General features: G+C 51.4%; 2 protein-coding genes across 2 annotated transcripts; both read left to right on the forward strand.

Moving 5' to 3' along the window:
• Positions 1–6,933: 6,933 nt before the first annotated feature.
• On the forward strand, positions 6,934–8,924 carry LOC121737905. The gene is made up of 2 exons (XM_042129638.1): positions 6,934–8,821; positions 8,881–8,924. Exons 1-2 carry the CDS (start codon positions 6,934–6,936, stop codon positions 8,922–8,924), a joined length of 1,932 nt encoding a protein of 643 aa, XP_041985572.1.
• Positions 8,925–15,593: 6,669 nt separating this feature from the next.
• LOC121737906 lies at positions 15,594–20,776 on the forward strand. Its single transcript, XM_042129639.1, has 3 exons — positions 15,594–17,612; positions 17,666–20,198; positions 20,352–20,776. Exons 1-3 carry the CDS (start codon positions 15,594–15,596, stop codon positions 20,774–20,776), a joined length of 4,977 nt encoding a protein of 1,658 aa, XP_041985573.1.
• The last annotated feature ends 3,583 nt before the right edge of the window (positions 20,777–24,359 follow it).

Raw genomic sequence — 24,359 nt, forward strand, 5'->3', positions numbered from 1 at the left:
CGTTACGTCATACCTAGTCTAGCCGTCAGATCACGACTAATTGACATAACGCGACCAAATGACGTAATCGTAATCAATTTCTTCAATAGCACTACATTGTTCGAATACCTTCTGGACATATTGTTACTGCTAATACGTAGATGTTTAGATGTGGAAACAAAATTGTTGGATTGTAATGTTGGCCGACTGAGCCCAGTCTTGCAGCTTTACCGACTCATAAGACAAAGACATAATATATATAAAGTCTTAAGATATATACAAAGATATATAGAGAATATTTAGTTTAGGAGTACCATGTGTAATCCTAAACTAAGTGAAAAATAATAAAAGAAACATGCTTAATTTATATAAGTATTTTCAGCAACAAATTATACAGTGTGTAACAAAAATAAGTGATAATACTTTAGGGTGTGTACGTGTTCCTTGTAGAGAGTTCACTATGAAAGAAGCAGCTCTGAAAGACGAAAATTTTTTTCACTTTTGTATGGGCAAGGGTCCGAGCGTCTCGAATTTCCCCATACAAAAGTGAAAAAAAATTTTGGTCTTTCAGTACTGCTACTTTCACAGTGAACTCTCTACAAGGAACACGTATACACCCTAAAGTATTATCACTTATTTTTGTTACACCCTGTATAAGTACTTTTGTAGTTTAAAAGCGTGAATTGACGTCACGTCGATCCTCAAGTTTTTGAAATTTCGTTATATTGTAGTCGTTGCAATTGTTATAAAATATTTATTTAATAATGGACTATTAATATTATATTATTTTGCTAGTCACAGCTGGGGTATACGACTATACTCATTTATTGTAACAGTAGTGTTTTAGCACAATGCACTATGGCAGCGACTAAGGCAGAGTAAAATTTCGAAAATGGGAAGATAAGCGTACCGTCGACGCGAACCATGAGATTTGTAACTGCAAACCATTCCGTCCGCAGCTGGCAGCTAGTGATATGTGACAATGTGAGCTTCCGTGTGAGTGATGTCTTATGTTTTTACTATTTTATATTATAAATTTAAAATTAAGTTATGAGTTGTAATGTAATGCATAATATTTTTATATTTTATACAAACCTATAACTAATGAAACGAATGTGCATTCTCTAATAAATATTATAGTTTTACAATTTTTTGTCCTGACGTTACAAGAATCGTCATTTAAAACTGTTCAATGTATGTGTATGTATACACAGTAACTTTTTTATAGTGAGAAGGTATGATTTGATTATATTATATTATTTTAATTTAATTATTATTGTAAATATTGAGCAGAATACTCCACAAGCGATAGCTGTGTTCATACCATAATCTTAAGATTTATATTAAATATAAGTATAGCTATTGTCAACCAGTTTTTTTTATTTATTTTCCATAAATTATGGTTTCTGTCAGGTCTGGTTTCTGTATAATATTGTGTTATCATGACGTATCGTAATAATTTACAAGACGGTATTGCACCAATATTGCACAGAATATAATGATAAATAATCGGCCAAGTGCGAGTCGGACTCGCGCACGTAGGGTTCCGTACCATTATAGACCAAAATTAGGCCAAAAATTGTGTTTTTTGTATGGGAGCCCCCCTATAATAATAATATTTTATTTAATATTATTATTAAATATTAAAGTACACATATAATTAAGGATTTTGAGAAAAATTCAAGTACCCACACCTGTTGTCATTATTGATATAGAGCAAAAAAGGCCAAAAAATCACGTTTGTTGTATGAGAGCCCCCCTTAAATATTAATTTTATTTTGTTTTTAGTATTTGTTGTTATAGCGGCAAAAGATCTACACAATCTGTGAAAATGTCAGAATTCTAGCTATAGCGGTTTTTGAGTTAGAGCCTGGAGACAGATGGACAGACATCGAAGTCTCAGTAATAGGGTCCCGTTGTAAAAACGGGACCCTACGGAACGGAACCCTAATAAGAATAAAATATCCTTGTCCCTTTCAATTCGACAATTTATTCTCATAGAATTCATGTTCAATCATTCTTGTGTAAGTGTATACGTACACATATTTTTACGTCACAGATGTAAACCAATTTCGGTTTCGTTTGACAGCTCGAGATTGTTACTCTATTCCGCTAGGTAAATTAAATGCAGGTGGCGAAAAAAAGGAATTCTACCTCTGTCATCATACAAAAACGCCATTTTTGACAGTTCTTCTTTACCAGCAGCGCCCCCGCCCACGTTCATTTATAACCTTGTTGGACCAGCTGTCATCTGTTAATTTCTCCGGTCAAAGATAAAGCTAAATTTAGCCCTAGCTATCACCATAACTTTAACCACGCCTCTCGTGCAACCCACACTAAGTTAAAACCTTGTCGAGCTATAGAGTCATCAAGACGACATTATCTAACCATAACCATAGGGTTATGGTTAGATAATGTCGTCTTGATGACGTCCATTTTTAACTTTAACCAAAGATGTCAAACCAAAGATGTCAAATTTTGCATTGTAGTTATAGTTAAAGTTACAGTAATTAAAGTTAGTTGTTGCAACCCAATCTCAATGTTTCAAACCTACCTACACATTTTATCGGTGCGTCACAATGACATAGCTTATAGCGTTAAATCGGCATGTGAACTGCCCCAGGGCTGGGTGGGCCGACAGGATACAGAAACATCCGAAGTTTAAATTAACAACATAAACGACGTATTCCAATAGTACTTTGCAAGTTTGCAGTTCAGACAACTGACAACATTTCAGTTACGACAACTGACAACATTGGCAAATATCTTTTATCTTAGACAGGCGACAGCAAGCGCTGTCGTTATGAAAAAAAAAGAATGTCAAAATCTCCCGATTTTTAGTTGGTAGCAATCTCCCTATTTCTCACGATTTTTAGTTGGTAGCAACACCGATTTCATAAATGTCATTTCTGCAACACTGGGCATGTTCAGGGTTGCCAGATTGGTGTTTTTTTTCGCAATTCTGGGGAAAATTTTGACTCTAGGCGAAAATTTGGGGAAACAGTATCTTTGGGGAAATGTTTGGGGAAAATAAATACACTATGGGGATTTTTTGGGGTTAGCACTTCTAAAAAATATAACAAACAAATGAAACCAATGTCCTTTTATTTCGATTAACTTCCTGGTAAATTTGTTGTTTGTTTGTTTTGGTTTGTTTGGTCGAGTGCGTAAAAGGCCTGACAGACGTACGAACTTAAATTACGCAGATTTTAAGTTCGCGAACTTACTCGGCTCGCGTCGGTGACACACGAGAATCGCTCACGCTGGATTACCATGCCCCCAGGCTCGCGGCTCGCGGCTCTTTGCTGACACACAGGCGATTAAGGCTGGTATAAATATTAAATAGTCAGTACTCAAGATGCATCTCGGTCTAAATTTTGACAGCCAACCAATCACAGAGCCTGAACCGTGTCTTGAGACCGGGTCGCATCTTAAATACTGACCATTTATACCAGCCTAACTCCTTAGCTCGTCGAGCTATAGTCCGCGTACTTACACGCACGTCTGTCACCCCCTTAAAAAAATTGTCTCTTTGGTCGAGCGAGCGACCACGTGTTGTGTATCTGTTTAACTGTCGAGTGATTGAAACTACTAAATCGAATAAAAGTAGTTTCAATTTTATATTCGTTTTTTTTCTGTATCATTTTGGGGAAATATAAAAATCATTTTGGGGGAAATCGTAAAATTGCATCTGGCAACCCTGGGCATGTTTATGGTATGGTAGCATCAAATTTTCTTCTTCTTCTTCTTCTTCTTCTTTTGGCGTAAGCAAAGCATCAAATTTTTTCTTGCCTGCGGTTTCTTGATATTTTTTGACTTACCTACCTATTTATGTTAATAGTGAAGTTATTTTATAAATATTATGTGATTGATGTGCAATGAAACCTACGTATAATTAGAATCATATAATTCAAGCCTAAGTGTAAACAATTTGTGAGTTGCAAGTTGTAACAAAATATTTTTATTGTATTACTGTTTAGAGTACAGCATGAACTAAAATATAAGTGTTTTCACATGTTTATCAACGAGGAGGACGCTTGTCGAGAGCGGGCGAGTGTCAGGGAACATCAAGGCGGGATAATATTGCTAGCATACTGCTAGGCTGTTCTCTAAGGAACACGTTAAGGCTGTGCTCTCCGCTGTTATCACGGATGTCGGAGCCGTCACATCGTTCGCTGTTACCACGGCTGTAGAATTCGTATTCTCTAAGCTCTATTAGCTCGTCGACGATGTCTCGGCTGCGGCTGTTGGCGAGGCTGCGGCTCAGATAGTGGACTCGACTATAGATACATTTTTGTCTTAGCAATTTTAGTTATTTTGTCCCGATAAACTCTTTAATATTAGAACTTTTATAGTAATAATCATTTGTAGTACATACTTGAACAAATTCAAATAGCCAAAATTATTAATGCATCGAAAAAATATCCAAAAAGTTGAAAGTACCAAGGTATGAACCTCGTATCCATTGAGTTACTCGTCTCATAAAAAAAAACTAGCTTGGCCTTCTACACATACGTATGTAAACAAAATATAAAGAATGTAAACAAAAGTGCAAACCAAGGGTGTGGGACATGAAATAGATTAAACTTCATTTAAATACTTATAGCTTTAGTTTTAGTGTTTACAAAAAGAATTTCTACTACGCGATAAGAGTAGTCTACCTCGGCTCGAGTGAACCGCATGGAACATAATATTTCATAAATATTGAATAGCCTTTGTCTGAGATTCGTGAAGGTTGGATTCTTGTTTCGTAAATCAATGTGGTTTTGTATAAGTGAATAAGTAATTAATATAAAAATCTAAATGTGCTACGTAAAAATTAACTAATATTGAATACTTGGTATGTAACTATGTACCCGCGTATGTTTAATGTTTTGTACTCAGTGTTCATACAAGCTCTAAGTTAAGTGTAAAAACTCGATAAAAACGCAGTTTAGTATACAGTAGAAGAAAGTTAGAGACTAGAAAGATTTATACAAAACGTGAATTTCAAGAATTTTGTGTGTGGATTTACAATTTTGTCATTGTCGGGACTCGGGGCTCTAGCGACTTTTTGAGGTAAGCCGTAAGAGTTATATTTATAGTGACTTAGCATTTGACTTTCGGTTTATACGTAAAAAAAAATTAAAACAGTACATTAATTAGGGTGTACATTTCAGTAAATAAGTACAAATTATACAAAATCTTTGGCGACAGCCACGAAATAGTAGCTTTTCGTTTGACATTAAAAGTTGTAGGCGTTCGCCGAGGCTGTAATCGAAGCTGTAGGCTGTTGAGCTTAGAGAATACGAATTTCTTACATGAAATGTCAAAAAGTGATTCCATATCACCCCGCTTACAGCCGCGCGGCGCTAGTACCGAACAGCCTAGAAAACATAAACAAGTGAATACCAATCTCGATCTCACGGCTGTAACAGCCGATGTGATTACGGCTGTTTTAATATTTGCTCTTAGAGAATAGCACAGCTGGTCTCGGTGCCAAGGCAGCGTTGTGGCCTGCCAGCGTCTCGAATGCTGGAACTCTGATGAAGATTGACTTAGAACACAATAAATATTTCATACCCGACTCTCATTATTTACCCTTTTGTTTTTGTTGATACTCATAGCACTTCGAGTTTTCATCAAAACCAGTGTCAAATCAAAGACGTCAAATGTCATTTTGACAGCTGTCAAAGTGACATTGATGCCTAAGATAGGTTCCTCCGGGACCGCTAACCTAACGATTTCCGAGGAACCCACGCAAAATTTTCTCAGACCTAACCTAACTAATAATGTATCACAATAATATACGGTACAATCTCTATTATAATTAATTAACACCGTTTGATCGACTTCCGATCTAAACTCGTGTTAATCTAATACCTTTTTAGCCTAACACCGTGTTCACCTAACACCATGTTAACGTAAAATCATTCAACCGAACCTCGTCTGACTAACAATAAAGTATTAACTAAACATCTTTTAACCTGAACTATTTTACCTTCATCTCTCTGACTTACAATATAGGATTAACTAAACACCTTTTAACCTGAACTATTTTACCTTCATCTCTTTTAACCTAACCTCTTTAAACCTAACTTCTTTAAACCTAACCTCTTTAAACCTAACCTCTTTGAACCTAACCTCTTTGAACCTAACCTCTTTGAACCTAACCTCCTTAAACCTAACCTCTTTAAATCTAACGTTACCCAATTTGGAAAAGTCACAGGTTTAGGTTTAGGTTTAGGTTTAGGTTTAGGTTTAGGTTTAGGTTTAGGTTTAGGTTTAGGTTTAGGTTTAGGTTTAGGTTTAGGTTTAGGTTTAGGTTTAGGTTTAGGTTTAGGTTTAGGTTTAGGTTTAGGTTTAGGTTAGGTTAGGTTAGGTTAGGTTAGGTTAGGTTGAGCTTGATTTTCCTTGGGCGGAGCCTATGTCTCTCAAGCGATTTTCAAGTTCTTGGTGTCATTGGAAAGAGGCTTCCTTTGCCGATTTTTCCACGGTCGAATTTCTCATCCACGCCATCTGGTGGTGGAGAAATTTGACTTTGAAATTTTTTCAACTTTTGTATATACTTTTTAGATTTTTATTAGTTGTTATTTTGTGTTAGGATACATTTTTTTGTTATTATTTGGTGATTGGGATTTTTCTTTATATTTTTATTGTAGTTTTAAGTTCGTGCCCTGTGGTACACCGGGGTACATCAGTGTGCTCTGTTTTGCTACGGGTTCGATTTGTAGTTTTAGTGCTTTTGTTATGTTGACTTTGCGTCAACATGACAGGAGGTGATGGTAGGAGTCAAGGGGGGGGTCTAAGAAGAAGAAAGGGGGGGGTGTTAGGAGTAGGAGTAGGAGTAGGAGCGGGGTTGGAACGGACTCTGATAGGAGTGCTGTTCGGAAGGATGTGGCTGGGCCCTCGGTGAGTCGAGTGACAGTCAGTGGGGGGATTACCCTTGGCGAGATCCTTGGTGAGGATTGGGCGATGCCCTCAGCGTCGGTCTCGGTGTCGGAGTCGGAACATCTGGCTCGTAAACGCCTTTACTCGGAGCGTTCCGGCTCCGATACTGAAGGTACGGATGTCCTGTCTGGCAGGGCAAAGAAGGTGCCAACTGCTAGGCGTGGCAGAGGGACGGGCAAGCTATTGACAGCTGCTCGGCAGGCCCTTACCCCGAAGGAGGCACAAAAGGCTGATAACTTCGTGGCTTCTTTAGAGAAGCAGTCCTTCCGGAAGTCTCCGGTGAAGGATGTTGCGTGCGAAAGGCCGGGTCCTTTGGACCTTGATGTCGACCAGATGGCGGCTGACGACTTGATGACTACAGCTGTTGGTGGTCTCGACGACATTCTTTACATTGCTAGCAGATCCACCAATCTTAAAGGTGGATATGCTAGCCAGATTCGTCGAGCCACTGGCGTCATCAGGTCTGTTTTAGAGACGCTGGCGACGAGGACTGAGGTGGAGGAGACACGTCGTCTCCGGGCAGACAACAATCGGCTGCAAAGGGAGGTGGCTAATTTGAAAGAGGAGGTGCGCGCTTACCGGCGCGACTTTGAGGAGGCAAGGAAGGCGGCAGCTCAGCGTAACCCTTCGCTGAGTGATGAACAGTTGAGCTCTCTTGAGGGCAGCATAGCCCGAATGGTCGGCAATATGATTGACGGCCGGCTTGCTGCCATCAAGGACAGGCTGCCGCCTCCTCCGGTTCTTCGTCCGCCGCTGGCGGCGGATCGCAAGAGAGCGGAGCGTGAGGCTGCTTGTGCCTCTGCGGTATCGGTGCCAGTGGTGAGGGAGAAGTCACCAATATTTAAAACGCCGAGGGCCCCCGTGCAGTCGGCCCCAGTGGTGATGGCTTCAAGGGAACGGGAGGAATTTCCTTCGCTTCCAGTCCGCCCCGAGACGCGCCCTGCCCCAGCCAAGGCCCCCACCGAGAAGGGAAAAGGCAAGGGCAAAGGCAAAAGGACTAAGGAGATAGAATGGACCAGTTTTGGTCCTTCTGTCTCCAAAGGACCTTCACAAAGTGGAGGGAGTGCTGCGGAGATAGCCCGGCGACCTCCGTCACAGCAAGGGCTGGTGGTGGCTTCACCGCAGCCGCAGTCGGAGTTGGCTGAAGGGTGGTCAGAGGTCGTCCGCCGCAAGGGGGCGAACAAGAAGTCCAAGCCAAAGACCAAGCAGGCACCGAAAAGTGCTCCCAAGGGCAAGAAGTTGACGCTCCCGAAATCCGAGGCAATAATTGTAAAATTACGCCCGGAGGCTCAAAATTCGGGAGTGTCATATTGTGAGGCTCTCACAAAGGCGAGGTTGGAGGTTGATCCGCAAGAGTTTGGTCTGGGACCATTAAGGGTCAGGAACTCGGCGACTGGGGCTCGCCTGATCGAGGTTCCTGGTAGGGCGAGTCGTGACAAGGCGGATCAGCTGGCCAACAAGCTAGCCTCTGTTCTGTCGGAGGTGGCGGAAGTTACCAGACCCGTCCTGACTACCACCTTTAAATTGACGGGTCTGGATGACACAGCCAACGCTGCCAATATTAAGGCGACAGTGGCGAAAGAGGGTGGCTGCGACCCTGAGCGGGTTTGGGTGGGGGACATTTTCCGCAGTCCTCGCGGAATTGGATTCGCGAGGATGTCGTGCCCGATCGTCGCGGGTAAGGAACTGCTGCGCAAGGGTGGTTTCTGCGTTGGTTGGAGTCGTGTCAGGGTCGAGCATGAGGGCATGCGACCCAGGCACTGCTTCAGATGCTTTGAGATGGGGCACTCCTCCATCATGTGCCCCTCAAAGACGGACCGCAGCGAGCTTTGTCGCCGCTGCAGTAAGCCGGGACATAAAGTAAACACCTGCACATCGGAGCCTCATTGTGCTGCATGTGCAGATGCCGGCCGTAAGTCAGACCACGTGATGGCGGGGAAGGCGTGTAACCCCCCATCCACCCGTGGTAAGGCTCTCCCCCCAAGACCGTCGGGAAGAGAGAAGGAGACCCCTGAGGCCGAGATGTCAGAGTAATGCCAGGACATCTCGGCTTCTTACAGGCGAATATAAACCACTCCGCTGCGGCTCAGGATCTCCTCCTGCAGTCGATGGCGGAGTGGCTAGTTGATGTAGTGGTGGTAGCGGAGCCGTATTTTGTGCCTCCCCTGCCACATTGGGCAGGAGACGCGGACGGCTCCGTTGCCGTTGTGTCCAGGCAAGGCGTCGGCCCCCCTCTCATACCTAAAATGAGGGGGCCGGGGTACGTTGTGGTTGTCCGGGGGGAGATTGCCATAGTAGGCGTTTATTTCTCCCCGAACCAAAATTTGGCGGCTTTGGAGCGGTTCCTGGATGTGCTGGGGCCGCTCATAAGAAGGCTGGCTCCTCTCCCGGTGGTCGTGGCTGGGGACTTCAACGCTAAGTCCTCGGCGTGGGGGTCTCCAGTCACGAATCCGAAAGGAAGAGAGGTTGAGGAATGGGCGGTGGCTACGGGGCTGTCTCTTATCAATCAAGGGACGGTCCCGACCTGCGTGCGATGGAACGGAGAGTCAGTGGTAGATCTGACCTTCGCCACGCCAGATATCGCACGCAGGATTGGAGGATGGAGGGTGGTTACAGAGTTGGAGACACTTTCGGACCACCGTTATATTCGGTTCGAGGTGTCTCCGCCCTCCAGGTCAAGTCCGGCGTTGTCCAGGGGTCGTAGCAGGTTCCCGCGTTGGGCCTTGTCCGGGCTCGATCGGGAACTGGCGGAGGAGGCCGCGATCGTCGGCCGCTGGTGTCTTCCGTCGACGTGGCAAGGTCAAGGGGTTGATGGAATGGCTGGCTGTTTCGGAGACGTACTCAAAAACGTCTGCCGGGCAGCCATGCCGAGGTTGAATGGTCCACCCCCTCCACGTCGAGCGGTTTACTGGTGGTCGAGTGAGCTGACGGACCTTCGCGCTGCCTGTAATGCGGCGCGTCGCGCTTATGGACGCAGCAGGCGGCGCCGACCCCAGGACATAGAGCGAGATGGCAGGCTGCACAGGGTCTACGTAGAAAAAAGAGAGGCCCTGAAGCTGGCCATGAGCCGAGCCAAGGAGGCAGCATGGTTGGAGTTGGTAGAGGGTCTTAATAATGACCCTTGGGGTCGACCGTATAAAAGGGCGCGGGATAAACTCCGCGTCCAGTCGACCCCGTTGACAGAATCGCTCCAACCGGAGCTGCTGGGGAGTATCGTCAGGGAACTGTTCCCTGCCCCCCCAGCTGAATTTGCTCCGCCTCAAATGGCTCGGCCAACGCCGGACTTGGCCTTGGAGGAGGGTGTTCCGCCACCCGTCACCGACCAGGAGATGGAGATGATCTTGTCCCGTCTCCGTGATAAGAAGAGGGCGCCGGGTCCGGACGGGGTGCACGGGAAAGTGCTGTCATTGGCACTCGTGCACCTCGAGGAACCCCTTCGGGAGCTGTTTGACCAGTGTCTTCGAGCTGGTCAGTTCCCGAAGGGATGGAAGAGGGGCCGACTTGTCCTTTTGCCTAAAGGAGGTCGGCCACCGGACCAGGCGTCGGCGGTAAGGCCGATAGTGTTGCTGAACGAAGTCGGGAAGGCACTGGAACGTATTGTGGCTTCACGACTCGTTCAGCACTTGGAGGAGGGCCCGGGACCAAAACTGTCTAATCATCAGTATGGTTTCCGGGCTGGTCGCTCTACCGTCGACGCCATGCGGTACCTACGGTCGGTGACGCAGGAGGCGGAACGCGAAGGGGATGTGGTGTTGGGGGTGTCGCTCGACATAGCCAATGCTTTCAACAGCCTTCCTCACAGCGTGATACTTGGGGCACTGGAGTACTTCGGTGTCCCCTTGTATATCAGAAGGCTGGTGGGAGATTGGCTCTCCGACAGAGAGGTCGTGTGGGAGAACCGGGACGGGGTCCTGGTGTTGGTGGAGGTCGACTGCGGTGTCCCACAGGGGTCGGCACTTGGACCGGGTCTGTGGGTCATCGGCTACGACTGGGTCCTGCGATGCTGCCTCCTCCCTGGGATGGGTGTCTCTGCGTATGCGGACGACACCTTTATCACAGCCCGGGGGAGGACGTATCAAGAGGCAGCGCGGCTGGCCGAATCGGCAGTATCGCTGGTGGTCAGCCGCATAAGACGATTGGGGCTTCGCGTCCGTTTTGAGAAGACCGAAGCCCTTATGTTTCGCGGACCCGGTAAAAGGGGACCTCCACCAGGTGCACGACTTCGTGTCGGAGACGAGGAGATCAGGGTGAGCCCCACCATCAAGTATCTTGGGCTCACTCTGGATGGAAGGTGGACCTTCGGTCCCCATTTCCAGCAGTTGGGACCGAAGGTCGTAAGAGCGGCATCCTCACTGGGTCGACTCCTGCCAAATGTGGGAGGGCCCAGCCAAGCCTGTCGGCAGCTGTACTCCGGGGTGTGCCGGAGTATGGCTCTGTACGGTGCCCCAATATGGGTGGATGCTCTCACCGTGCGTAACAGGGCCCTGCTGCACAAAATGCAGCGGGTCATAGCGGTGAGAGTCATTAGGGGCTACCGTACAGTCTCTTGGGCGGCAGCAACTGCTCTGGCGGGGGAACCGCCATGGGAGCTCACGGCGAGGGTGCTCGCCGAATTGAACCTCCTCATCACTGAGGGGAGGTCGAATGGCGAAGCCCCTTCGTGGGAGGAGCTTAGGCGGTTCCGGAGACTCGGAGAGCAGTGGTTGCTGAGGAGGTGGGGTGAGGATCTGGCGCAGACCCGGTACGGTCAACGTACCGCCGAGGCACTGCGTCCAGTTCTTGCGGCGTGGATGCGCCGCAAGAGAAAACCCCTCACCTTCCGCCTTAATAAATGGTACTCACCGGGCACGGATGCTTCGGTGAGTACCTGTGTAAGGTCGCCAGGAGAGAGCCAACGTCAGCCTGCCATGAATGCGGCGCTGCGGAGGACACGGCCCAGCATACCCTCGAGGTGTGCGATCGTTGGGCCGTGCAGCGCCACGATCTCGTGGCAGTGCTAGGCGGGGACCTCTCGCTCCCGAGCATGGTGCGCTGCATGCTCGAGAGCGATGAGGCCTGGCAGGCGGCGGTCTCTTTCTGCGAAATTGTGATGTCGCAGAAAGAGGCCTCGGAGCGGGACAGAGAGGACGATCCCACCTCTCTGCCGCTCCGCCGGCGTAGGACGGGAGTGCGGAGGCGTCGCTATGCGAACCTCCAATAACTCTCGTCCCACGGGGCTCCGGGTCAGGATGGGTACCTGCCCGGCTAAGCTAGTCCCGGCGTCGAGGGGAACGCTTTAGTTTGCCTAAGCGTTCCCTTATTTTTGGTGGAAGTCCGGTCCCCTTTTGAGGTAGACCGGCCGGTCGTGGAGGGAGTCCTGTGTTTGGTAGATCCGGGACATCCCTCCTTTATACGGCTGAAGGCGAACCGCAGGTGGTTTTAGTGAGTAGGAGTCTCACATACCCCCGGGGTGCTTCAGCTTAACTGAGGCACATACCCGACCCGGGGGACCCATGATGGGTTTCCCCTGCGCATCAAAAAAAAAAAAAAAAAAAAAAAAAAAAAAAAAAAAAAAAAAAGGTTAGGTTAGGTTAGGTTAGGTTAGGTTAGGTTAGGTTAGGTTAGGTTAGGTTAGGTTAGGTTAGGTTAGGTTAGGTTCCTGGCGGCGGCCCAAGGTGGTCCCTGAGAGGTCTGGATCGAGACCTTCTCGAGGAGGCGGCGATCGTTGCGTCGATGTCCCCCCTCCCATCGGAAGACGTCGAGGAATGCGCGGAGTGGCTGAACGAGGCGGCTCGCAACATTTGCGACGCCTCGATGCCCCGTGCTGGACCGGTCGTGCCTCGGCGGCAGACCTACTGGTGGCGACCGGAGCTCAAACAACTCCGGCTAGAGTGTGTGGCTGCCCGCCGGCGATTCCAGCGATATCGCCGGCGGCGAAATAGGGTGGAGGCCGAAGAAGAGGCTATCCATGATGGCTACCGTTCAGCGCGTCATGCTCTGCGTGAGGCGATAAAGGTAGCGAAGAAGGAGGCATGGGAGGATTTCCTGAACACCCTGGAACAGGACCCGTGGGGCAAGCCGTACAAATGGGTGAGGCAAAAGCTTCGCCCAGCTGCCCCACCGCTGACCCAGCACATGGAGCCGGACCTTCGTCGCTCCGTACTTTCGGCCCTATTTCCATCCAGGGCCGAGTGGTCCCCACCATCTATGCGACCACCTAGTGCGGAGTCTGACGACGAAGAGGAAGATGTGCCACCCGTGACGCCTGAAGAGCTGGCAGCAGCCGTGCACAAGATGAGCCTCAAAAACCGAGCTCCTGGATTGGACGGGGTCCCCGGTCGCGTCTGGGTGCTGGCCATAAAGCACTTGGAGGCGCAGGTGCTCGAGGTGTTCACCAAATGCCTGGTGCAGGGCCGAGTGCCGCGTCGTTGGAAGTCGGGCAAGCTGGTGTTGCTACGAAAAGACGGACGACCGGAGGACCAGCCGTCGGCCTACCGCCCTATCGTCCTTATCGACGAGATCTGTAAGACCCTGGAGAGGCTGATCGCGGGGCGCCTCAACCGCCACCTGGAAGGCGCCGGCCCGAACTTGAGCGACGCTCAGTTCGGGTTCAGATCTCGTCGCTCGACGATAGACGCGGTAGCGCGTGTGCGGCAGATTTCGGAGGAGGAAATCTCTCGGGGTGGGGTGGTGTTGGTTGTCTCGTTGGACATCACCAATGCGTTCAACACCCTGCCCTGGGAGACCATAAAAGAGGGACTACGGTACCATCGAGTGCCAAGATATTTGCGTCGTACCATCAGCAACTATCTATCGGAGCGCTCGGTGGAGTACCCCACCGAAGAAGGCTGGGAGGACCTGGAGGTGGACTGTGGCGTCCCGCAGGGTTCGTCTCTCGGTCCGGACCTATGGGATATAGGCTACGACTACGTGCTCCGCGGCGCCAATCTTCCGGGCGTGGAGCTCGTTGCATACGCGGACGACACAGCGGTCGTCTGCCGCGCCAAGTCCCATCGAGAGGCGAAAATCCTGGCAACGGCAGCAGTCGCTCAGGTCGTGAGGAGGATCCAGGCTCTGGGTCTGACGGTGGCGTTGAACAAGTCGGAGGCCCTCTTGTTCCACGGGCCCAGAAACGCGCCGCCGCCGGACTTGGAAGTCATAGTGAGTGGAACGAGAATAAAGATAGCGCCTACAATGACCTACCTTGGTCTGGTCCTCGATAGCCGGTGGTCATTCAAGGAACACTTCCGCCGGCTATCCGAGAAAGTAAAGAAGTCTGCGGGTGCCCTTGCCTCGCTGCTCCCGAATCTCGGGGGCCCGAGTTTGGCTTGTCGGCGCCTCTACATGGGCGTTGTCCGTTCCATGGCAATGTATGGGGCGCCGATATGGGCAGAAAACCTGCTACCGGAGAATAGGCTGGCCCTGGGGCGGCTGCAGCGAGTGATGGCGACGCGCGCGGTTCGCGGGTACCGCACAATCTCCCGGGACGCGGCGTGCCTCCTCGCTGGCAGTGTCCCATGGGACCTCGACGCTCTAGCCCTCGCCGATGTGTACTGGCGTGGCGCTGAAGTCCGCGCGGGGGGCAGCAACCCCCTTCCGGACGCCGTCCGTCGGTGGAGGGATCGAGCCAAGGACGTGACGATTGAGCTCTGGGAGGAGCGACTCCTGGAGCCTCAAGTCAGCGTGGCGCTGGTGCTGGCCATGAGACCGGTACTTAGAGAGTGGTTGACCAGAAAGTACGGCGCGCTCTCGTTCCGACTCACGCAGGTGCTGACCGGGCACGGCTGCTTCGGCCGTTACCTGTGTGAGATCGCGAACCGAGAAGAGAGTACGCGCTGTCACCACTGTGACTGTGACAGGGACACGGCGGAACACACCGTTTCTGCCTGTCCCTCCTGGACTGGACAACGGGCGGCCCTCACGGCCGCCATTGGATTTGACCTTTCGCTGCCCGCATTGGTTCGCGCCATGGTGGGCAGTGAACCTGGATGGACAGCGGTGCAGGACTTCTGCGAAGAGGTTATCGCCGCGAAGGAGGAGGCCGAGCGTGTGAGAGAGCTGGAGGCGCTCGACCCCCGCCGAAGAAGACGGCCGAGGCGACGACAGGTCATTGGTAATGACCACTTGCCGCCTTAGCCGGGGGGCTCGGGGCGGTGGTATGGGGATGCCGCCGCCCAACGAGTCGAGTCCCCGAGAGGGTCGCGATGCGCTATGTACTCCTCGCGCATCGCGACAAAGGAGAGATAGGCCCATGCAAGCCCTGGGAGGGCCTCTGTTCGGCCTAAGGAGCCTACGAACAGTGCTCCAAGGAAGACGGGCCCGCTATTAATACGCGGGCACACGCATGCAGGACCGCGGACGAAGGCTCGCGCGTGCTCGCAACCCTGCATGTCATGAAGAGGAGTACCGCAGTGTTTTAGTGGGTAGGGCCGCGGCACCTACCATCTCCGCCGCGGCGAGCCCCACATATCCGCAGTGGGAATCCCCATCCCCTGCGTCGAATGCGTCACTGCATTTCACTGCGTGAAAAAAAAAAAAAAAAAAAAAAAAAAAAAAAAAAAAAAAAGGTTAGGTTAGGTTAGGTTAGGTTAGGTTAGGTTAGGTTCGTGTATACTGGGGGCCCCAAACATGCTTTGAAGGAGGGGAGGAGGAATGACGACTTTGGCAACGAACTTACGGACAATGATAGGCAATGCGATTTGGCAATGTTGACGGCGAGCGAGGGTGGATCACGAGCGGCAACGCCCGTACCCACCGGCATGGGCTCCGGGTTCTTTAGGAGACCCGGAAGTGGTAGTGACGAGAGCGGCGATGAGTCCGCCGCTTCTCATAATCCGGACGTGGACAGTGAGAGGGAGAGGACCCGGGACACTTTCCGGCGCAAGAGGCGCGGTAGTGAGCTCGAGGATAGCCCGGAGAAAAACAGGGGAGCGGCCGCAAAGCCCTCCTCCAAACGCGGAAGAGGAAGACCGCCCACCACAGGGCAATACGTAGGCATGTACAAGGCCAAGAAGGATCTCCTCGACATCAAGCAGAGGGAACTTGAAGTCGAGGTAGAGAAGGAACTACTGGACGTGACAAAGAGACTCCCGAACCTACGGTCCAACCGGCTTTCGGAGTCCTCACTCTCAGACTGTATAATGGCGGAAGACGAGATCACAACGGCGAAACTTGGCGAGGCAATAACGCAGAGCCTTGACGCCATCTCCGCTGTGACTCAGAAGTCGAAGAATCTTAAGGGCACCTACATCGCGGCCCTTAAAAAAGCGACCTGTACCATAAAGGAAGCGAGCGTTAGCCTTCTTAGCAGGTCAGCTTCGGAAGAGACGAGAGCCCTGGCGGCGCAGAACACACGCCTCTCCAGAGAGCTAGAGGACATGAAGAAAGAACTAGAGGCCGTCAAGCGCAGGCTCGCTGACGCCCAACCACAGTCTGCTCCTATTAAAGAGCCGAATGTGGAAGAGCTATTACAGCGAGCGCTGCGCGAGGCGGTCTCCGTGATGAACGCCCGCATGGATGCACGCTTGGAAGGGCTCGAGGCCCGACTTCTACCGGAACCTCGCCTACGCCCTCCACTTGCTGCGGACAAAAAGAAGGAGAGAGCTGCCTCCACATCAGTCGCAAGGCCGCAGCTACCTGAAGTGGAAAAAGAGACCCCGCCTCCGCCGGAGCCATCAGTCTCTACATTGATGGCTCCGACGAACCCGGAGCCTAAACCAAAAAGGACAAAGAAGGGACGAAAGTCTGCTGCTGCTGTCGAGGCTGCAGCCGCGAGAAGCGATGCAACGACGGCGGTAGCTACGACACAGCCAGCCTCTCCTTCATGGACAGAGGTAGTCAAAAGAGGGAAGGCACCGAAGAAGGTGGAAGACAAGAAAAAGACGCTGAAGAAGAAGGAGAAAAAGAAGAAGGAAAGGCAACTCCGCGCTCCAAAATCAGCAGCCGTAGTACTGACTCTGCTTCCGGACGCGGAGAAAAATGGCGTCACTTACCAGGACGTCATTGATAAGGCGAAGTTACAGCTAGATTTGGCTGCACTTGATATCCCAGCGGTCAAATTTAAGCGGGCCGTGACCGGGGCTCGTATGTACGAGGTCTCGGGAGCGGCCTGCAAGGAGAAGGCCGACGCCCTTGCGGGCAAATTAAAGGAAATAGTCGGTGAAGACGTGGTACGAGTGTCTCGGCCGCAGAAATGTGCGGAGCTGAGAATCACGGGTCTCGACGACTCTGCAACAGCGACAGAAATCGCAGCTTCCGTCGCAAGATCGGGCGGTTGTCGTCCCACAGATGTCAGAGTCGGCGAGATCCGCGTAGATAGAAGAGGGCGCGGCTTGGCCTGGGTCAAGTGCCCGGTCGAGGCCGCCAAGCTGGTGACTGCGTCGCCTGCCAGGATTTACGTCGGCTGGACAGTGGCCCAGGTGACCCTCCTGGCCCAGCGCACCATGAGGTGCTTCCGGTGCCATGAAGAGGGACACACCAGAGCGACATGTTCCTCAGGAACAGACCGCAGTGAACTCTGTTTCCGCTGCGGACAGCCCGGGCACTCGGTCAAACAGTGCGGGAACCCACCGCACTGCGCGCTCTGCGAGTCACGAGGGAAAGCGGCGGACCATATTGTGGGCAGCAAGCGCTGCAACAAATCTGTCCCCAAAGCAAAACGGAAAGGCCCCAAAAAGAGCCGAGCGCCTCAAGAGGCCGCCACAACATCTACGGCGGCCCCTAGTGTCAGAGCGGACCCTATGGAGGCCCAATAACGGCCGCCTTAAGATTCCTACAGGGCAACCTGAACCACTGCGCCCAGGCGCAGGATCTTTGGGTTCAGGCTCTTCTGCAGTGGGAGATCGACGTGGCCGTTATTGCAGAGCCGTACCGCGTCCTGGAAAGAGGCGACTGGTTGGGAGACGCTGACTCGTCGGTCGCCTTAGTCTTTGGTCCCAAAATCATGTCTCCTTCGTCGAGGAACGCGATAAGGGGCCGTGGATTTGTTGTCGCCATCTTGGGGACCCTCACCGTGGTGGGGGTTTACTTTTCCCCCAACAAGCCGACCGCCGAGTTTGAGGCGCTCTTGCTTCGCCTGACCGCCGTCGTAGAGGGGTCGAGTCGCCCCGTAGTTGTCGCCGGAGACTTCAACGCGAAGTCTCCGCTGTGGGGCTCCCCGGCGGCAAATGCGAGAGGTCGACTCTTAGAGGATTGGTTGGCCACTACCGGCCTGGTCCTGGCAAACCGCGGTGCGTCCAGTACATGCGTCCGGCGACAGGGAGAGTCCATAGTGGACCTCACCCTGGTCAGCCCAGCCATCGCCCCGCATATAACCGAATGGCAGGTCTTGAGTCGCACTGAGACTCTCTCGGACCACCTCTACATACGCTTCGTCGTCTCAGCTCACTCGACGGAGCCGGGTCGCACATTTACACCTGGTGCAGGCCCGAGGTGGTCCTTGAAGAAGTTGGACCGCGACCTCCTCAAGGAGGCAGCAGCCGTCGCGTCATGGGCGCCTCTACCATCAGAGGACGTAGAGGAATGCACGGAGTGGTTGATTGAGGCGGCACACAACATCTGCGACGCCTCAATGCCCCGCGCCGGGCCGGTCGTACCAAGACGCCAGACGTACTGGTGGAGTCCAGACTTGAAGCGTCTCCGCGATCAATGTGTGGCAGCCCGCCGCCGCTATCTGCGTTATCGAAGAAGGCGAATCAGGAGTGAGACGGAGGAGGAGACCATCTACGATGGATACCGCACAGCGCGTCACAATCTGCGCGATGCCATCCGAATGGCCAAGAAGACGGCATGGGAGGAATTCCTAGGTACTCTTGAGCAGGACCCGTGGGGCAGACCCTACAAGTGGGTGAGGCAAAAGCTTCGCCCTGCTGCCCCACCGCTCACTCAGTCCTTGCAGCCGGATCTCTGCAGATCCATCGTTTCGGCCCTATTTCCACCTAGGGCCGAGTGGTCCCCACCATCCATGGCACCACCAACTGCGGAGCCCGAAGAGGAGGAGGAAATCCCCCCAGTTTCAGCCGGAGAACTGGCAGTGGCGGTACATAAAATGAGCCTTCAGAATAAGGCTCCTGGCTTGGATGGAGTCCCCGGTCGTGTATGGGTGCTAGCGATGGAGCACATGGAAGCGCGTGTGCTCGCCGTACTGAACTTGTGTTTGGTACAGGGGCGAGTTCCACGTCGCTGGAAGACGGGCAAACTCGTGCTACTCAAAAAGGCCGGTCGACCAGAAGACCAACCGTCTGCCTATCGTCCCATAGTGTTGATCGACGAGATCTGCAAGACGTTTGAGAGGATCATCGTCGCACGCCTCAACCGTCATCTTGAGAGCGTTGGTCCCAACCTGAGCGATGCTCAGTTCGGGTTTCGGTCTCGTCGATCAACAATAGACGCGGTGGCACGGATTCGGTTAATCACGGAGCAGCAAATCTCTCAGGGCGGGGTGGTGTTGGTTGTCTCATTGGACATCGCCAACGCGTTCAACACCCTGCCTTGGGAAACAATAAAGGAGGCCCTGAGGTACCACCGAGTGCCCAGATACTTACGCCGAACCATCGGTGATTATCTGTCGGAGCGCTCGGTGCAGTACCCTACCGAAGATGGATGGGAAGAGCAGGAGGTAGACTGCGGCGTCCCACAGGGTTCGGCTCTCGGTCCGGAACTGTGGGACCTTGGATTTGACCATGTGCTTCGCGGTGCCAACTTACCCGGCGTCGAACTGGTCGCGTACGCGGACGACACTGCGGTGGTCTGTCGCGCCAAAACGCACCGCGAAGCCACAATCCTGGCGACGGCAGCAGTAGCGCAGGTGGTGCGCAGGATCCAGGCGCTGGGCCTGACGGTGGCGCTGAACAAGACGGAGGCTATCGTTTTCCACGGGCCCCGTAACGCGCCGCCGCCTGGCCTAGCAATAATAGTTGGAGGAACTTCGATCCAGATTGCGTCCACCATGACTTATCTCGGACTGGTCCTCGATAGCCGGTGGACTTTCAAAGAGCACTTCCGCCGGCTATCCGAGAAGGTGAAAAAGGCAGCAGGAGCCCTGGCCTCGCTGCTCCCGAATCTCGGGGGCCCGAGCCTTACTTGTCGGCGCCTGTACATGGGTGTGATACGCTCCATGGTGATGTACGGTGCGCCGATATGGGCTGAAGATCTGGCAGCTGTGAACAGGCAGGCCTTGGGACGGCTACAACGAATAATGGCGACGCGGGCAGTGCGCGGGTACCGCACCATCTCTCGGGATGCTGCGTGCCTGCTAGCCGGAAGCGTCCCATGGGACCTGGACGCCAAAACCCTCGCCGACGTCTACTGGCGTAGCGCAGAAGTCCGCGCGGGGGGCAGCAACCCCCTCCCGGACGCCGTACGTCGGTGGAGGGAAGAGGCCAACGACAGGGCCTTGGATGAGTGGGAAGAACGGCTCTCGGAGCCACGAGTGAGCGTGGACCTGATACTGGCCATCCGCCCAGTGTTCAGGGAGTGGTTGGGTCGGAAGAACGGCGCACTCTCGTTCCGCCTCACGCAGGTGCTGACCGGGCATGGCTGCTTCGGTCGGTACCTGTGCGAGATCGCCGGGAGGGAGGAGACGACGCGATGTCACCACTGTGGAGAGGACAGGGACACGGCCGCGCACACCTTAACGGCCTGTCCCTCATGGATACTACAACGCGCGGCCTTAACGGCCGCGATTGGACAGGACATATCACTGCCAGCTATGGTTCGCGCCATGCTACGCAGTGAACTGGAGTGGAAGGCGGTCGAGAACTTCTCGGAAGAAGTAATCGCCGCAAAGGAGGAGGCCGAGCGTGACAGAGAGAGGGAGGCGCTGGACCCCCAACGACGAAGAAGGCCAAGGCGACAACGCGTCATCCAAAATGACAACTTGCCGTCCTAGATGGGGAACTCGGGCGACGGTATGGGGATGCCGTCGCCCAGCGAACGAGCCCCTGAGAGGGTCGCGATGCGCTGTGTACTCTTCGCGCATCGCGACACCAGAGAACGGACTGCCTATGCAAGCCCTGGTAGGGCCTCTGTTCGGCGGTAGGAGCTGATTTGCTCCAACGAAGAGGAGCCTGCTATTAGCACGCGGGCGGACACGCTTGCAGAGCCATGGAGTTGAGCTCGCGCGTTCCCGTGAACCTGCAAGGTGGAACGAGGAAGAGTACCGACGGGTTTTAGTGGGTAGGGCTGCGGCCGCCTTACCATCTTTACGGCCGTAGCGAGTCCCACATACCCGTGGGGGAGTCCCCAATTCCCCCGGGATGCGTCAATGCATTTCCCGTCGCAAAAAAAAAAAAAAAAAAAAAAAAAGGTTAGGTTAGGTTAGGTTAGGTTAGGTTAGGTTAGGTTAGGTTAGGTTAGGTTAGGTTAGGTTAGGTTAGGTTAGGTTAGGTTAGGTTAGGTTAGGTTAGGTTAGGTTAGGTTAGGTTAGGTTAGGTTAGGTTAGGTTAGGTTAGGTTTTTTTTTTTTTTTTATTTTTTTTTTTTTTTTTTTTTTTATTTTAAATCCTCCCCCTAACATAATTAGGTATGTTTGTTTCAATTCTTTTATGTCTTTTATTCTTTTATGTTTTTTATTTCTTTCTTTTTTCTTTTGTTTTTCATATCTTATTGCTTTGTACATTTCCAGTTTTATTTCGGTTTTACAATTTTCAATAATATTATCATTTTATCAATTATTTTTACATCTTCAGTTACATTTTCTTATAATAATATAAGCAATAAAATATATTATTTCCAATTTAAATTTACCATTTTTATATACTCACAATTAAAATTCCAATACAATTACAACATTCAATAATATTCAGTAAAATAATTTCAATACAAATAAAACTCCAATTAAAATTACAATAATTAAAATTTCACAAAATTAAAAATGTCAAGTTTAAAATAGTACAGCACAACGTTCAATCAACCTAATATCACAGTGAAAACCTACCGCTAAGGAACCTAACACTAATTATCACAGTTTAAAATATCACAATTTCTCTTATTAACTACACCCACTATCCTCTTACAGAACGAGAGGAAGATATCCCTCTTCTTGCCCCCCAGGATGGTAGGCAGATTCTCACCCGTCACCGATGTGCCCAATTTCTGCTCGATATCGTATCTATCGCACGCAAAAATGGGGCACCCGAATAACAGGTGAGGAACTGTCTCCTCAACTCCTGGCTGACACAGGCACGACGGATCCTCCTTCAACTTGAATCTGTGTAAGTAGAAGGCGAATCCACCGTGTCCAGTCAGGATCTGTGTGATGTGGTGTGTTATGTCTATCTTTTTAACTATCTTATATGCAGCAGCAGCGCTTGGGAAGAAGAGTTTCGTAACTCCGGCCGTCCCTCCCACTTCGTATCTCCTGTCCCATTCCTCAATCGTATCCTCTCTTAAGATACGCCTGACGAATGAAACAGGACACAGATCGTAGTCGGGTTTCCTCTTCGATCCCAGCGCGGCCTCCTTAGCTAATTCGTCAACTCTCTCATTCCCTCTCAACCCTGCGTGCGCCTTAATCCAAAACAAGGAGACCTCCCGCCTCTGCGATGCAGCTTTTCGGAGGGCCGCCCTTGTTTGCACTGCCAGGGGGTGAGGGGAACTAAGAGTGACTGCCTGGAGAGCCGATCTGGAATCGCTGAGGATTCCGACCTTCGCCAGTCCACTCTTGCAGGCTATAGTGACTGCTCTTTGGAGCGCTAGAAGTTCGGCTTGGTAGACGGTGCAATACGGCGGCATTGCAAGCTTGACGGCCTTTGTCTCGGCCTCACCCTTCCATACGGAGAGTGCGGCTCCGACTCGACCCTCAATCTTGCTACCATCCGTATAAATCCTATGGACGTGGCTGTTAACCACGTCTACATATGAGTCCTCATCTACCAACCCGAACCTCAGCTCTACCTGCTCTGCCGGATGTGGGTCCTCAATCGCAGGAGCCATTCGCTCCACCTCCCTGTCTCTCAGCACCGGGTGTGGTACCCCCTTCTTGGCCTCATAAAGCCTCGAAGCTTCGAGTATTCTGAGATCAAGAGGGAGTATCCCAGCCAACAGCATTGCAGAGTTCAGGGAGACGGTTCGATATGCTCTGCAGATCTTTTGGGCAAAACCCCTTTGAACGGTGTTGAGCCTTTTTTGGACCCCCATCTTTTCCACGGTGGGTGCCCACGCTGCTGATGCATACAAGACAGTCGGTTCCACTACCGCGGTATATATAATTTTCACTATATGGGGGTTAAGCCCCCATCCTACGCGAGCTGCTTTGGCTAGGTGTTTGTACCTTGCAATTGCCTTTTGGCATACGTGCCCAACATGCTCGTTAAAAGTTAGGCCGCTATCGATTGTAAGCCCTAAGATCTTAATTGAGTTAAAATATTCAAGTTCTACACCCCCCATTTTGAGTCGTGGTACATCATACTTAAGTCTCCTTGTGGAGATTAGGGCACATGTTTTGTGAGGCGCGAATTTGAGCTTGTTAGCTTTCCCCCATTTTTGTATCGCGTCCAGAATTCTGTTCGCCTTACTCTCTATCTCCAAGGCTGTATCTCCCTCAAAAACTAAGACTATGTCGTCGGCAAACGCTTGTTCAAACACCTCCATCTCCGCTAACATTCTTAACAGGGGGTCTAACAAGAGGTTCCACAGGACCGGTCCACCGATGGACCCCTGTACGCACCCCTTGTCAGTCTCCCTGTTCACTTCCACTCCAGCATATCTCACATTCACGCTCCTTCCGCTCAAGTAGCTACTAAACACCCGCCTCAGGTTCCCCGGACACCCAACTTCAGCCAACCGAACCTTTATGGCCGGCCACCAAGCACTATCGAAGGCCCCCTCTATGTCCAGCGATACCACAACAGAAATTTTCTTCTCCTCCCTCAGCTTTCTGATGTGGTTCACCAACCTATAGAGGGCGTCTTCGGTGCTTCTTTGGGGCATGAAGCCATATTGGTTGGGGCTTATTTTGGGCAACAGGTAGAACCTAAGTCGGGCGACCAGCATCTTCTCGAAGATTTTGCCGAGAACAGGAAGGAGGCCGATCGGTCGATAGGCTTTTGGTACCCGGTATGATTCCTTGCCCGGCTTTCTCAGCACCACCACTGTCGCCTGCTTCCATTTTTCGGGAAAGTAGCCGACAGTGAGGCACTTATTCAGCAGTGCAAGGAACCATTCCGGGTTACAATCCACAGCGTGCTGGCAGATGTCGGACGTGAGACCGTCCGCCCCGGGGGCCTTTTTGGGGTTGAAGGACCTTACGGCTCTCTTCAACTCCTCCATGATGAAAGGAGGGTCGTCCGGACCCGTCGGCGGTTCGGAGTCCAATGACTCCGCACGCCGGCGCGTCCGTCGGTGTTCCTCGCTTTCATCACTTTCCAGGTCCGCGGGGTAGAAGGTCTCCGCCAACAATTCTGCGGAGCTTTGGGCGTCGAGGGTTTCACTGCCCCTTGTTAGGGGCAGATCCTCCTCCCTCCCTCCAACTCT

The sequence above is a fragment of the Aricia agestis genome, chromosome 21 (assembly GCF_905147365.1).
Source record: "Aricia agestis chromosome 21, ilAriAges1.1, whole genome shotgun sequence".
Classification (NCBI taxonomy): domain Eukaryota; kingdom Metazoa; phylum Arthropoda; class Insecta; order Lepidoptera; family Lycaenidae; genus Aricia; species Aricia agestis.